The sequence below is a fragment of the Rhinoderma darwinii genome, chromosome 2, assembly GCF_050947455.1.
Source record: "Rhinoderma darwinii isolate aRhiDar2 chromosome 2, aRhiDar2.hap1, whole genome shotgun sequence".
NCBI lineage: Eukaryota > Metazoa > Chordata > Amphibia > Anura > Rhinodermatidae > Rhinoderma > Rhinoderma darwinii.
Genome location: NC_134688.1, coordinates 252459161 through 252473542, shown reverse-complemented (window position 1 = coordinate 252473542; position 14382 = coordinate 252459161). Strand labels below are relative to the sequence as shown.

The 14382-nt window shown below is 40.2% G+C and overlaps 2 protein-coding genes across 2 annotated transcripts in view; one reads left to right on the top strand and one right to left on the bottom strand.

Annotated features, from left to right (window-relative positions):
• Nucleotides 1-8435: 8435 nt before the first annotated feature.
• TMEM234 (transmembrane protein 234) lies at nucleotides 8436-13669 on the bottom strand. The gene is made up of 5 exons (XM_075853135.1): nucleotides 13381-13669; nucleotides 9514-9580; nucleotides 9341-9433; nucleotides 8850-9045; nucleotides 8436-8776 (listed from the first exon to the last, which is right to left on the bottom strand). The coding sequence occupies exons 1-4, from the start codon at nucleotides 13546-13548 to the stop codon at nucleotides 8975-8977; spliced, it is 399 nt and encodes a 132-aa protein (XP_075709250.1). The 5' UTR covers nucleotides 13549-13669; the 3' UTR covers nucleotides 8436-8776; nucleotides 8850-8974.
• EIF3I (eukaryotic translation initiation factor 3 subunit I) overlaps nucleotides 13653-14382 on the top strand; it is a 24299-nt gene continuing 23569 nt past the window's right edge. Inside the window, exon 1 of the mRNA XM_075853134.1 lies at nucleotides 13653-13759. Coding sequence (XP_075709249.1) covers nucleotides 13757-13759 — 3 coding nt within the window. The 5' untranslated portion in view covers nucleotides 13653-13756. The remainder of the gene's footprint in view (nucleotides 13760-14382) is intronic.

Sequence of the window (14382 nt, the reverse complement as noted above, 5' to 3'; positions counted from 1 at the left end):
GATGTATTTTATTGTATGCGTTTTACTGAATAACAAATATTGTTACATTGTCTCTGATTGGTTTACCTCAAGCCGACACCCCGTCTGAATTTCAGTTTAACAGTTTGAGTTTGGTAATAAATCCTTCAGAGGAGCATTTTGAACATATCAAAGTGTCTGTGTGTTTTCTTCTCCTCTCTCGATATATATCGGTGAAATATCCTAATTAGTATACTGACTAATGGAGTCTGGCCTTGAGAGTCTGTTTGTACTCGTATAAATTTCAGTCTAATATATTTTGAGCGATGGATTTCCACGACAGTAATGGTGCCGAAACCCGGGAAGATTGCACGTCTGATAAGCTGTCACTGGAGAGGTCTGGCTTTGCATCTGTGAATTACAAAAATCCGCGGTAGGTAAGGAGCTTATTCTTACACCATTCACACATGTATTGCGTAAGCCTTGGAATCTAGCTGTCAGACGTCACTTCTTTATGGACGAGGCTCTTTAGTCAGAACGGGTTGAAAGATGGATCCAAAAAGGTATGTTGAAGCTTTTTTTGTGATGAAGGATTGCAGGTGTGTACGTGATCTTAAACTGTTGATATGAAAGACATGAGAGAATTTTTGCCAGCAATTACATAGTTAACCAGGAAAATTGTGAGAAGTGTAAAACCTCCGCCTTTGGAATGCAGTGACGTAGCGCATGGCGGAGAGAAGTCGTAACTCACATGTGAAGTATTTGAAATGCAAAGATTGTAGTCTGGACTGTGAGGAAAAAACAAAACTTCTGCTTGCTGCTTTGTTGTAGTGTCATTTGTTATTTAGTTGTGTAAAATTGTTGAGGATTAATAGTTGATCTGTTACCCGTTTGTCTGGTATTATAGTTGGGAGGTACTGACTGTTTGTAGGTGAGAGGACAGTTGGATAGTTGTGAGTAATATCCTGTAGTACCACAGGGGCTTCAATGGTTAAGTCCTGATAATGTAGAATCCAGTGCAAGGAGAAGCAATTGTGTCTATATTGAATTTGCACTCAATACCATTACCCAGTGCAACAGGGAAAACTTTGAATACTGTATTAGAAAATTATTTATATTTTCCTGGCTCATTGCCAGCCAGTGATATTGTGTGTAAGGGTCCATAAACCAGTTGTATGCATTGCCAGACTGGCATAAGGTGGGAATCAGTACAGACTGATTTCTAGCACATGATAATCCGGCATATACCTTTGATGTAAAATAACATCCAAGTAATTAAGTCTGTAGTAGTATAACATCAGACCGCTGGATTGAATACCGTTGTAATATAACATCCTGTATTCATTGAATGACCCTGACACTTATCCCAGGTGCCACCTGTGTCGTAGTAGTAATTACAGTGAAGAACATTGGTATTGGATCAGACCCATAGCCCGTAAAGAAATTATCACCAACATAGATAACAGCCCCCTAAACTAAAACCCACAGAGTGAACGACTGAGCGGGGAGGATAATATATATGTTACTAAATATAATTTGCATGTGAAACCATTGCAAAGTGCTAGAGGAAAGAGTTTGGGATATATGCTACATCACAGGCTGTATGAACCGAAAGACACCCCCCCGGCAGCAAGTGTTCTGCATAAGTGAAGTGTTACCAACTCCTTCTTGAATCAATGGAGGTTCATGAATGTCGATTGTGTTGAAGAATTTGCTCTTGTAATTGTTGATTGGCAGCATTTTGTCTGTTCTTGATGTTCAATCCAGTGAGGGATCAGAGGATCCTACTGCTAGAATGTCTGGAGGAACGACTTTTGATATCGTATTGGTAAGACAGTCTAGGAGATAGACTGGTCTGAGATATCTGTCGGCAAACGTGGCATGGCCTGTTTGCCTGGAGGTGGGGGATTTACCGGAAATCACCCTACTGCTCTCCGACCATGGGGTCAGGAGGAAGTTGGACAAAGATGCTTTGGGGCACTGGTCCCGGCCAACATTAGAATGAGCAAAAGGAGCTGGGGCTTTAATTGTAAAGTATGTGAAGGCAAAATAACACACTGTAAAAAAATTGTTGAAGAGGCTGGCAGCCGTAAGATGGATGTTTGCATGTGATAAAGACAATGGTTTGTGGAAAGTTGAGAAAGGGAGTGGAGTGGCCAGGACAAGGCATAAGTTAAAAGGACAAAGCAGTTGATTACAGGTGGTTACAAGTAAGATGATGTGGGAAAGAACAATTTAAATACAGGTGTAAATTTTCATTGGAAGAGTGAAGAAAACGGAGCAGCCGGGTACATTGCAGTGACTAACGTGGGTCAGAACGGGGGAGAGTGTAATGTGAACAGGTGTGATGTGACATCTGTGTGATGTGTGCAATGTAACATGTGTGATGTGATGAGACATCTGTGTGATGTGTGTAATGTAACATGTCTGAAGTTTGAAACTAATGGCCACAATAAAAGCAGAACTATATTGTATGTTTCCTATTTTTAACAGCAGTAATGTCTAAAAATTTTAGTGTTTTGTGTATGGGGTTAAAATCAGTTCCACTTTTTTCATTTTTTATGTAATGTGTCTAATCTTCGCGCACGCGCAGTCGTCTGTAACTACACCAAGCGAGAAAAATATTACAGCCGGCTGGATATGTTTGTAAAAAGATAAAAGCTATACTGCAGATTAATGTGTTCTAATGTGATAAGATTTAATGTTGGAATGTTTTGATGTTGATTCAAATGAATTAAAATACAGATATTGTGAGACACGGGGTCTTGAAAATGTATGTGCCCCCTCTGTTCCCTATTTTTATGTACAGCTTATTGGTTTGCAGTAATTAATATTACCAGATATATTATTTTCTGTGTTATTGAATAACTAATTACATTTGTCTTGTTTTTTTTTGTTTTCACACATGAGGCACGTGCTATGGTGCTGCCTAAATGTTATTTTAGAAAATGTGAGATGTTTTACAGGTAAATGGTTGCAGGTCATTTTAAAGATAAAATGTATTTTTGTCAGGAGAAAGTCTTTTTTGTTCCAGGCTGTTGTGTATTACAGGGGGTTAAATTAGTGCCACCCCGATAGAGTGCCTAATTTTATTATGTTGATATGTAGTTTTGAACCCTGCTACATTACTTTCGCAGAGTCCAAATAGGAGGGAATGTTGAAGGGACTGATCAGGTAGTTTTGTTTTGTGTTTTATTTTGTTTTGAATTAATGAATTTGGTTCTAGGAGATCTACAAAATGTGTATGAGCTTCAAGGAGTAACCCAGATTAAATGTGTATGACAGTAACCTACATTTTGAGGTTTTTCTGTGTAGATGGTTCCAGATCCTTCCAGAACTGTGAATATGGCACTGGGTAAGCTGTGCTGTAGTCTCCACCCAATATGAGGTATTGTGTAAGAGACCATCCCCCTCCAGCAAATTTACACAGGAGGCAGAGGTGACGTCACTCACAGATGAGTCTTTACAGATTTAGATGTGGAGAAGGCAAAACAAAAAAAATTGTTTCAATATTGTTTATTTTATGCCAGATTTCAGTAACATATTTTGTTTGTTTTTGTATTAATCAGGTATTTACAGGACATGGTGGGTGGGATTTACAAGTGTTCTGGATCATCAGATGAATGTGGAACAATAAAACTCCACCCTTTTGAAATGTTCTATCTATATGTGACATGGGTTTCCAATGTAAATTTGTAATGTAGACATATTTCATCATATACAGTATGTGTAGAACAGGATACGAGGCACAAGGTAAATCACCCAGAAACCACTCTCACCTTCTTGTTCATCTCAAGGAGCGGAGCTGGAGGTGCTCGCTGAGGCTTGTAACCTGGCAGAAGGTAAGACAGCCGACATTTACACTGACTCTAGGTACGCTTTTGGCATCGCCCACAATTATGGGCCCATCGGTAGTAGGAATTTTATTGTATCATCGGGTAAGCCAATTGAGAGAGCGAGAGAAGACAGAACTGACAACAAGGGTATATGCAGCCAGGTATCAGTAAATTGGCTTGTCCCTGGATACAATAATGCCACCACTAGGTTTCTAGCAGCCGGCATGATGTGCGCACGGCATGACATAGGTAAAACAACAAAGGTACCTGTGAAAAGTGCAGCCCGGCCAGATTAACAGTCCCAGCGACTGCAGAACATACAACTACCCGAGGTAGAAGTGTATGACAATGTGCTCGTGTGTGTAGACCTGTTCTCAGGGGGGCCTGAAGCCCGGCCTGTATTTTCCCCACTGCAGACGTTGTATGTAAGTGACAGGGGAACAATGTTATCCCAAGTATTGACCTGATGTTTGTACAATAAGATGTCAGCAGTTCTCCAGATGTTATTCCAAAGTTAGTTTGTTTAATAATTGTATTCAAGAAGTGTTGTGGGAATATTAAATACTGAAGTTAAGTTCTGGACCAGCCTTAGCATTGGACTATTAGAGTCATGCGACAGATAAAAGGTACAGAAGTGGAATATTCCCATTTGAAAACATTTTTAGTTATTTGTTTTTTGTCGTTGTTATTGTGAAAGGAAAATTCTGTACAGTGTGTGTGTGTGTGTGTGTGTGTGTGTATATATATATATATATATATATATATATATATATATATAAAAAGAAGAAAAATGAGTTTGCATGTACCATTTCTAGTTATTGCTCAATGTGAACGTTTGATGTAAAAATTTTATTTGTTAATGTTTTTCTTCAAATTAATTATTTGATTAAGATCAATTAATGTTTATACAATGAAAAAGCTTGTTCTCCACAGGAAGAGTCCAACTGGGAGCGAAAGGCGTGAGAACCAGATTCTAACAGAATGTGGACGGATAAGGGAACGTGAACCGGTAACACCCAAGGCACTCTTGATGGCACTTGCATTGATGGTGTATGACCTCACATATGCCCCAAGACTGCAATGATCGATTTAGTAAGATCTAATTGGTATGTCCCAGGCTTTACAGCTGTTGCTGCTAAATTCTGTTAGAGCTGTTTGATTTGCCTACAGAACAGTCCTGGCAGACCGGTGCCAACCTTATCATACCCGCCTCCCACGAAGAGAACAGACCTTGAGAGGCCTTCCCATGCAATACAAATTAGAGTAAGAAAAATTGGTTTGCGACATTTGTCAGATAAACATGTGGAATCTGTGTATATTTTGGTGAGCTGGAGATGTTCCAGGCAATCAGCTCAGATCAAGGTACAAATCCTGCTGGAAAGCGTGACACCAAGTGCAAATTAAATGTACCCAATAATTACACATCTTCTAGGTGCCCTGTCCATTGGAACAGAGAAGTTTTTCTTATATAAAAGGTGTTTGTTTGATTTAGTTTAAGGGCCTGATATTGTTATTGTATGTACTTAGAACAACTTTTATAGTACGTAGATGTTATCACCAGATTAGTATTTATTTTAACAATTGACAAGGGTTGGGGGTCCCCAGCAAGTGCCAGTAAACATGAACTAAAAGATTTTTAATACGATGAACTCCATTACTGAGGTGCGGCAGGCGCAGCAGGAGCCAGTACAATGCGTTTGTCATGAACTGACGGCAGTGTCACAATTCCAAGCAGCCGCCCAGACAAGTAACTTACCGGAGGAAGAAGACAGATGAGTGGAGGGTTTGTGGTGTCACAATAACACTCCACTAATCCGCCTACGTGGGATCTCACCCCAGGCTCACAGCATGAGGTGTTGTGTACAGCCCGGTGACGTAAACAAAAGAGACGGGGTCTGAAAGATGAGAAGGACCAAACCAAGTCCTGATGACATCAGCAAAGTTCAAAGTAAGGACCAAAGACCTGAGTGAATCCATCAGCAGTATCAAGTGTTTTAATCAGAAGACAGGAGAAGAAGAGGACGATGATGTACATGACTTGTCAATACACTGGTGGGACCCCATACCCTAACCGGACATTGGTGATGGTATCATATTAGTTGTGGCCCTATTGATATATTGTTTGAGTTTCATAATCATAATATATAATTTCTGTAATTTAATATGAGAAAAAGGGGGGTTTGTGAAGGATTATTTATTTGCTTATATTCTCTGTATGAAATTACATTGTGAATTATCAAGCAGGATGCCGAATTACTAAGATATGTATTATGTGAAAGTGATGATAATGTTTAAATGATTTAGTTTCGTGCAGCAGCCATCTTGTCTGGAGTTCCCATCTTGGTTCTTTTGTAGTGAATAGAAAAGTCATTGTTCCTTTAATACAAGTAATGTTGATTTCGTATGTTTTATCTTTGACCTTGGTTCCCATGTGAAGATGGACAGGGAGGGAGATGGGAGGGTGGCAAGTATGCGTGAAGGAAGGTCTCCCCCATCTCCACGAAGACATTCTGTCCAAAAGAGATTAGACACCTGCAAAACCTGATGTGTGAAGAATTATAATGATGTATCTGGGATGTATTTTATTGTATGCTTTTTACTGAATAATAAATATTGTTACATTGTCTCTGATTGGTTTACCTCAAGCCGACACCCCTTCTGAATTTCAGTTTAACAGTTTGAGTTTGGTAATAAATCCTTCAGAGGAGCATTTTGAACATATCAGAGTGTCTGTGTGTTTTCTTCTCCTCTCTCGATATATATCGGTGAAATATCCTAATTAGTATACTGACTAATGGAGTCTGGCCTTGAGGGTCTGTTTGTACTCGTATAAATTTCAGTCTAATATATTTTGAGCGATGGATTTCCACGACAATACTAAGGGTATGTTCACATGGCTTATTTTCAGGCTGATTTTGGAGTAGAAAAGCCTAGTTTTACGCTCCAAAATACACTTGAAATAAGCCTGCAAACAGTTTCCTATTGATTTCAATGGGAAATACACTGTGCTATTCACATGAGCCTTTGTTTAACGCTGCTGAATTAAAAAAACGGCTCGTAAAAAGAAGTAGCACCTCACTTCTTGAGGCGTTTTTTGGAGCTTATTTTCCATTGACACTATGAAAAACGCCTCAAAAAATTCTCAAATGAAGCTTCAAATTAAAAGAAGCTTAATTTTCCGCTTCAAAAACGCCTTGAAATCAGAGGCTGTTTTCCCTTGAAAACAGTGCCGTAATTTTCAGCCGTTTTTAAGTGTGCGTGTGAGCATACCCTTACATGCAAACAGGAGTATGCTAATACATTATACTGTGTCACTATGACACAGGCTGCTGTTAGGGTAACACAGTGTGCCCTAACAGCAGGCTTATTGAACAGTCCTTTCTAGGTCTCCAGGGCTGAGTACAGAGAGGTTCCCCAGTCTCTGATCGACTCGCCAGGAAACCCGGTGATGCCATCGAAAGGGGGAGTGTTCCCTTTGATCATGCCCTCGCCGCCTGCTGTCAAGACAGCTAGTGGTCTCTAAGGAGTTAAATAAAAACTAGAATACCCACACAACATTCCGTTAAAGGCTATGGGCACATTCGACATGGAAGAAAATATATTTTTACATATGTTAATACTTACCTGGAGTTAAAAAGTTGCACTAAGTTTCAGGCTGAATCTTTATTCCTGCATTTATTTGAAGACCCCCTGATATGCAGTTTACAACCTGCTCCTAGTTTCAGACTATTCTCATGTTGTCTGTCCCTCCCAGTGATACATGCTGTATCCAGGATGCTGCTGCCTCCACTAGCTCTTATGTATCAGCACTGTAGCGTCCATGGCCACGGGTCGTCGGGTTTGCTCACCTCCCGACACCCGCAGCCATGGATCCCTCATTGGCTGTAGAAGAGGAAAGCAGTACAGAAATGAAGCTGTGCTTGTCACGGTCACAGGGTGTGTGGACACACTAGGCCGGTCTGTAGTAGCGGAGAGGCAGCTGACCAGGTCACAGTCTATACGAAAGTCAGTAATAGATAGTAACGCTTAGGTACCTGAACTAGTCCAGGAGATGGGGCCAGCGCTACGGCGGAGCGGCCTAGTGGGTCCACACCCTGTGACCGTGACAAGCACAGCTTCATTTCTGTACTGCTTTCCTCTTCTACAGCCAATGGGGGATCTCCTCCTTGTGCTGACAGACACTGATGCTGAGATATGTGTAATTTTCCCCTGCAGAGTGTGCATGGTTCTCTACTTTCTCCTTGCACTGATAGCCTGTACTTTTTACCCCCTTCTCCCTGTAGACTGCCTTGTATATTGCTCTTTCATATCTTCACTCTGATACTAACAGCCTCTGTGATGTATACTACCTGAGGACTTGAAGGCTTTCTCCTCTCTTCACACTGATCTGTTGTGTACAACTTTCTCCCCCACCCTGCTGCTGACCACAGGAACAGCAGCACAACCAGCTATGTACAGGAGCTGCACAGACTATACAGCAGCAAAATGCTAGGAAATGTTAAACAGAAAAAATACATTCAGTGCAAAGTTGTCCAAAGCCTTTAAGAGAACCTAGCTTTCTCCCCATTTCTCAGACATAGGTATCATATAAGGGGCAAGCCACATTATATTTTTGGTTACAATAAACGGATTAGGCTGTGATTGACTTTACGTTTTCACTTTTATTACACAAAATATATTCTTTTGTATCTCTGTGTTTTAAGTATACAGTGTTCTGTATATAAATCACTACATTGCATCTAAGAACATCATTTAAAATTAGCATTAAAGTGTAATTCCACTTGCGATGTCCCTCCCAACCGTACATTGGGCATGGAGAAAGGCTCCTGCGCACTGGACGGTACAGTTTCCGTGTAAACTGTAGGACGCCATGAGAGTATCGTGCACAGGTCCTATTAATTAGTTCCCAGTATAGTCTTTTTCATAGAAAATTTGGCTTATTCACATTGGAGTTTCTCTCATTATCCAGGCACTTGATGCATCTAAAATTAAAAAGGAGATGTACAGATCAGTTTAAACACATTCTTTTTCGTGGTTATATTATCTTAGCCATACCTTCTGTACAGAGCTGTGAAACGGATGTCTTCTTTACATGCTTTCCATCTAGGTATCAATCTGCTGTTCTTATTGTCTCCTAATCCCATAGAGCTCAATATTTTTCCATAAACTGGCAATTTGCCTCAGTCATTGACAGAACTTCCCACACAGATTGAAATACCCAGTGTAGTAAGAAGCAACCCAAAAAAAGCTCCTATAGAAAACATCAAAATAGAACATGAAAAGTAACTTAACAATGAAAATAAATAATGTAATAAATGCATAATAATGCTAATGAATATAGGTGAAATTAATACTTTGCATTTTTTGATATACTAAATTTAAACAGACTTATATGCAGGAAATAAAAAAAAGTCACATCTGACAGAATTTGCAGCTGAGGCTCCTAACGGAGCCTCCAACGCAAATGTGAATATAGGCTAAGGTGAGCAAACCATGTTTATTGATACTGAACTAGTACTGCAACAGAAATGACTCTAGTGACTTACCCTTTCCTCCTAGGTCCTCGCCGAGGATCTTTCCAGTTATTATTGTGAAGACCAGTGCAAGGGAATTACAGATAGGTACGGCTAGTGACAGATCTGCAAAGCAGTAAGTAAATAGAGGTGAGCTTGTAATAATATCCTACTCAAGATGGTGCACAACATGTTCTACAATATACCTGTTGAGGCCAATGTAAGGTAGAAAACCACTGACCCACTCTGGTTCAGTAAAAATGGGATAACGTACTGAAATAAAAGAATGTATATATCATTATACAATATATAACATATCAATTCTTATATAAAGTTGCAAGGTTTTTTGTTTTTTTTAAAGTTATTTTTGGAATTTGAAAACTCCAGAACACTGCTCCTAAAATGACTAGTTATAAAGTAGAAGTAAAATGACAAATACAACACTTGTATCATGTGTAGGAATAAAAAGGTTTAAAGAGGCTCTGTCACCAGTTTCATACTTCCCTATCTCCAACCTAATCTAATAGGCGCTGTGTTGTAGATAACTACTGTGTTGTTGTTTTTTTAAAAAAAATCAAACATTTATTAGTGACAAAGTTATGATCAAAGACCGAGACCAATCAGCATCATACACTTCTCTTCATTCATGTCCAGCTTTAGTCACAGCACAACGTGATCTCGTGTCACTTACTCCCGCAGTTTCTTCACCGGAGCGTCGGGAGAATGACCAGACATCGCCTCCAGGCTGAAACTGGTGATGGAGCCTCTTTAAAGACGAGTAGTAACTTTGAGACTCTGTGGCGCTGTTCCTCATTGAAAAATGCAAAGGCTCTTTTATCTTCATGTATAAAAAAGTTTTTTATCACATAAAAAGTAAACACAGTGCACAAGACTACGCGTTTTGAACCCGAACCCGACTCTTCGTCATGTTATAATAAGAGTATGTGCACACACAAACTCAAAAACGTCTGAAAGTACGGAGCGTTTTTGAAGCTGAAAATGAAGCTTCTTTTCATTTGGAGCTTCTTTTGAGGCTTCTTTTCAGGCTTCGAGGCATTTTTTTGTGGCGTTTTTCATCGTGTTCAATGCAAAATGAGCTCCAATAAACGCCTCAAGAAGTGACATGCTACTTCTTTTTACGGAGCGTCATTTTACGCTCCGTTTTTTAAAACGAAGGCGTAAAAAGATGCCCCGTATGAACTAAATGCTGTTTTTCCCATTGATTTCAACGGGAAGATGTTTGTAGGTGTTCAGCTTCCGTTTTTTTCAGGCGTTTTTCGAGGCTTAAACGCTCCGATATACGCCTGAAAACACCGTGTGAACATACCCTTACAGTCAGGTCAGCCTGAACTCACTGTTATCATCATAGTGTTTCTATCTGATAAAGAGCCCGGTTCGGGTTTGAAACGCGTAATCTTTTGCACTGCGTTTTATTTTTATGTGATAAAAGAGTCTTTGCATCTTTTCCTGAGGAACAGCGCCACAGAGAGTCTCAAAGTAACTACTCGTTTTTAGACCTTTTTATTCCGATCGAATTACCGGCTTTCTTCGAGAGACCCGGGAACGACTCTAGGCTGACAGTTCTGTAGATGGAATACATTGTCTATAACACACATTGAGTGGTTGTGTCTCACTGCACAACTAAAAAAGTGAGCATAACTGCAACTCCCCCCCACCCTGAACAACCTAAGGTCCCCACATGAAGCGCTTCCCTCTCTCTTTTTCTCCCTAACGAAATACTGTAAAATATTATTTTGCATAGTGTTGCACTATAAGGCTCACACAGTGCAGATATGATGCAGAATTGGATCCAGGAGAGGTGACACTTTAACCCCTTCCCGACATTTGATGTATCCATACGTCATAGCCGGGTAGGGGAAGTATAGAATGGGCTCACGGAGTGAACCCACTCCATACGATGCGGGTGTTGGCTGTATGTTATAGCCGACACTTCACAGTAACGAGCCGGATCGCGCTCAAGCGCGTTCCCGCTTTTTTAACCGGTTAAATGCCGCGGTGAATAGCGACCGCAGCATTTAAATCAGTAGAAAGAGGGGGCGATAATTGGTATCGCCACATCTGTAAAAGTCTGAACTATTACAATATATCATTATTTAACCCGCACGGTGAACGCCGTAAAAAAATAAATAAATTGTATATGCCATAATCACTATTTTTTGGTCACTTCATCTCCCACAAAAAATAGAATAAAAAGTGATCAAAACATTGCATGTTCCCAAAATTGTATCATTAAAAACTACAGTTTATCCCGCAAAATATAAGCCCTCATACCACTTAATCTACGTAAAAATAAAAAAGTTGTGGCTCTCGGAATTTGGCGAAACAAAATAAATTTAATTTTTTACACTTAGTTGTTTACATGTATAAGTAGTAAAATATAGAAAAAACTATATATATTTGGTATCGCCGTAATCGTATTGACACGCAGAATAAAGTTAACATGTCGTTTTAATTGCACAGCGAATTCCGTAAAAACGAAGCGCACACAAACCATTTTTTCCCATTTCCTAGTACATTATATGCCAAAATAAATAGCGCTAAGAAAAACTACAACTCGCCCCGCAAAAATCAAGCCCTCATAGGACTAGATCGACGGAAAAATAAAAAAAGTTATGGCTTTTGGAAGGTGGGAAGGAAAAAACGAAAATGAAAATCTGAAAGTTGCTTACGACGGGAAGGGGTTAAGGCCTTCCTTTATATATTTCTTCTACTTAGATTCCGTTCCTGGCTTTAGCTTAAAAAATACATGCTTCATTTGCATCACTGTGTGAACAAGGCCTAATGTTTTTTCTTTATAACTCGAGGTACACTTAACAGTTTAGCTAACAGTTCACAAGTAGTGGGCACAGAGCAGCTGAAACCCGTGGCAACATATGGTTTTACTGCAAATCCGTGTGGTTTTACGGGTAAAACTGTTGGTTACATGCAAAAACATGCGGCTATAAACAATCAATTTGAAAATGTGACGATTTGTGGTAAATCCGGCATGTTTATGTCAATGGGGAGAGGGGAGTAAGCTGCGGCTACCCCTACCCCTCTGGCAGCGGCATATCTTCTGTGGGAACAACGGATGAGACATGTTGGAATCAAACATACCTTTTCCTTCTTTCCCCCCAACATCTGCAGTGTGGAAGAGTCAGGTGCCCCCCCTATACACAATAGATCGGTGGGTTCAGCCGAGTTTGGTCTAATGTATATGGGCATTCCTAACTTTTCCATATATCAGACTACTGTAGGGTCTGGTGTAGACTACACTTCCCAGAATCCAAGTCACCACAGCAAACTGTGTATATATTGAGGAAGCAAGAAATACTGGGAGATGTCAGCTCTGAAGTATCCAGAATCGTGATTGCAGCTCTGGAATGTAATGCAGGCCAGGATTGGTACAAGATAAATAATGTAATGTATATCGCAAGTTACACAACTTTTTACGTTACAATAACTGTGAAATGCTGTTCAGAGGTGGGCACACGGTGTCAGTATAACGTGTACTTTGACATGGATAATTTTACTGTTTTTTTGCACATGAAAGCAGCTAGTTAATAAAACCATTAAAAGCTATATACACCTTTGAAATAGTTATTTTTTTAAATAAAAAAAAGTCTTTCAGCGGGATTTGTGCAACTTTCAAAATGCTTTTTATTAAAAATAATTTTTACGTTTTGAGATACAGCTGCCTTGTATTCTGTATACAGAGCAGCTATATCTAGCGCTAAAGCCTATACCCGTCAGGTCCACAGGACTGATGGGTTCAGTGTCAGCGGCTCACACAGAATCCACCAGTTATCAATCACATCTAAGTTATGAACTTAGATGTGGTGATCGATAGCAGATCGATCCGATCACTGAACCGTCTGACGGATTAAGATCTTAGTGCACGATATACAGAATACAAAGCAGCTGTATCTCAAAATGTAAAAATTATTTTTAATAAAAAGTATTCAGAAAGTTGCAACAATCACACTGATAAAAAAAAAAAACATAGCCTTTAAGGAGACACCACTATTATTAGTCTGTATAGGACTGGTTACAGTTTCCCTGGTGTCTCTCACCCTGTAGTTAGATATCAGGAACTTTGCCTCATACAGCAATCTCCGTACTCTCCCTTCCACTATCACACGTTCAACCCCCTCTGCTCCTCTTCTCAAGAAGGGGTTGGTAACCCCCCAGAGTACGGCCACAAACAGAAGAGACAACGCATCGCCTGCAGAAAGAGCCATTGGGAACTAGAGGCCACAGGTAGTCATAGCCGGCAAAGACTCTATGTACAGGGCTATAAGTAAAAAGATCAGACTTCCGGCTTCTCTACCCTGTGGTGACAGCATTTCCGGTGCTAGTACCATAGAGAGCCGGAAGTAAATACTCTATCATCCCCACTTCCGGGTCTCTTTAACACGCGCCCGAGTACAACCGGCAGCAGCGTTCATAATGGTGAGTGAGCGGAAACATTATGAGCTCTTATATCTGCGGTCAAGGCAAGTTCGGACAATTCCCTGTCCCTTACGTATTAGGTCTCCACAGCAATATTTCTTCCCAGTCTGTTTCACAATAAACTGGAGATCAGCTGAATACGAGTCCACTACATACTCGCATGTACTTCAGAGGGCATGTCGATTAAGGATATGTCTGCAGAAATTGGTGATGGCGGGAGATCTAATCTTCAAAACGGTATTCCGATCTTTATGACCCAAGATGTGGAGCCGTCTCACCATTGAATTGTATGGAGACTGCTGCAAAGGGTGGTCACCAGACTCCTGGTCTCCCTCTTCTGTATGAGACCCGCAGCCGTTTAATGCAGATAAATGCCTATAACGCCTATTCATTGCATTAGGTAAATTCGCACCCTTTTATAATATAGTATCAATTGTTCACGGTTTTCAAGCTGCTTGTCTATTAGATAGTTGGAAACCTGTACTGGTCATGTGATGCTCACACAGGTGCATGGTTTGTTACAGTATAGTTATCAGATCTCTGTCCTGTTATGAGCAGAGCATCTGTGATCATTACATGATCAGGACAGATTTTCCTCCTCTGTAATGGAAGATTCATATTCA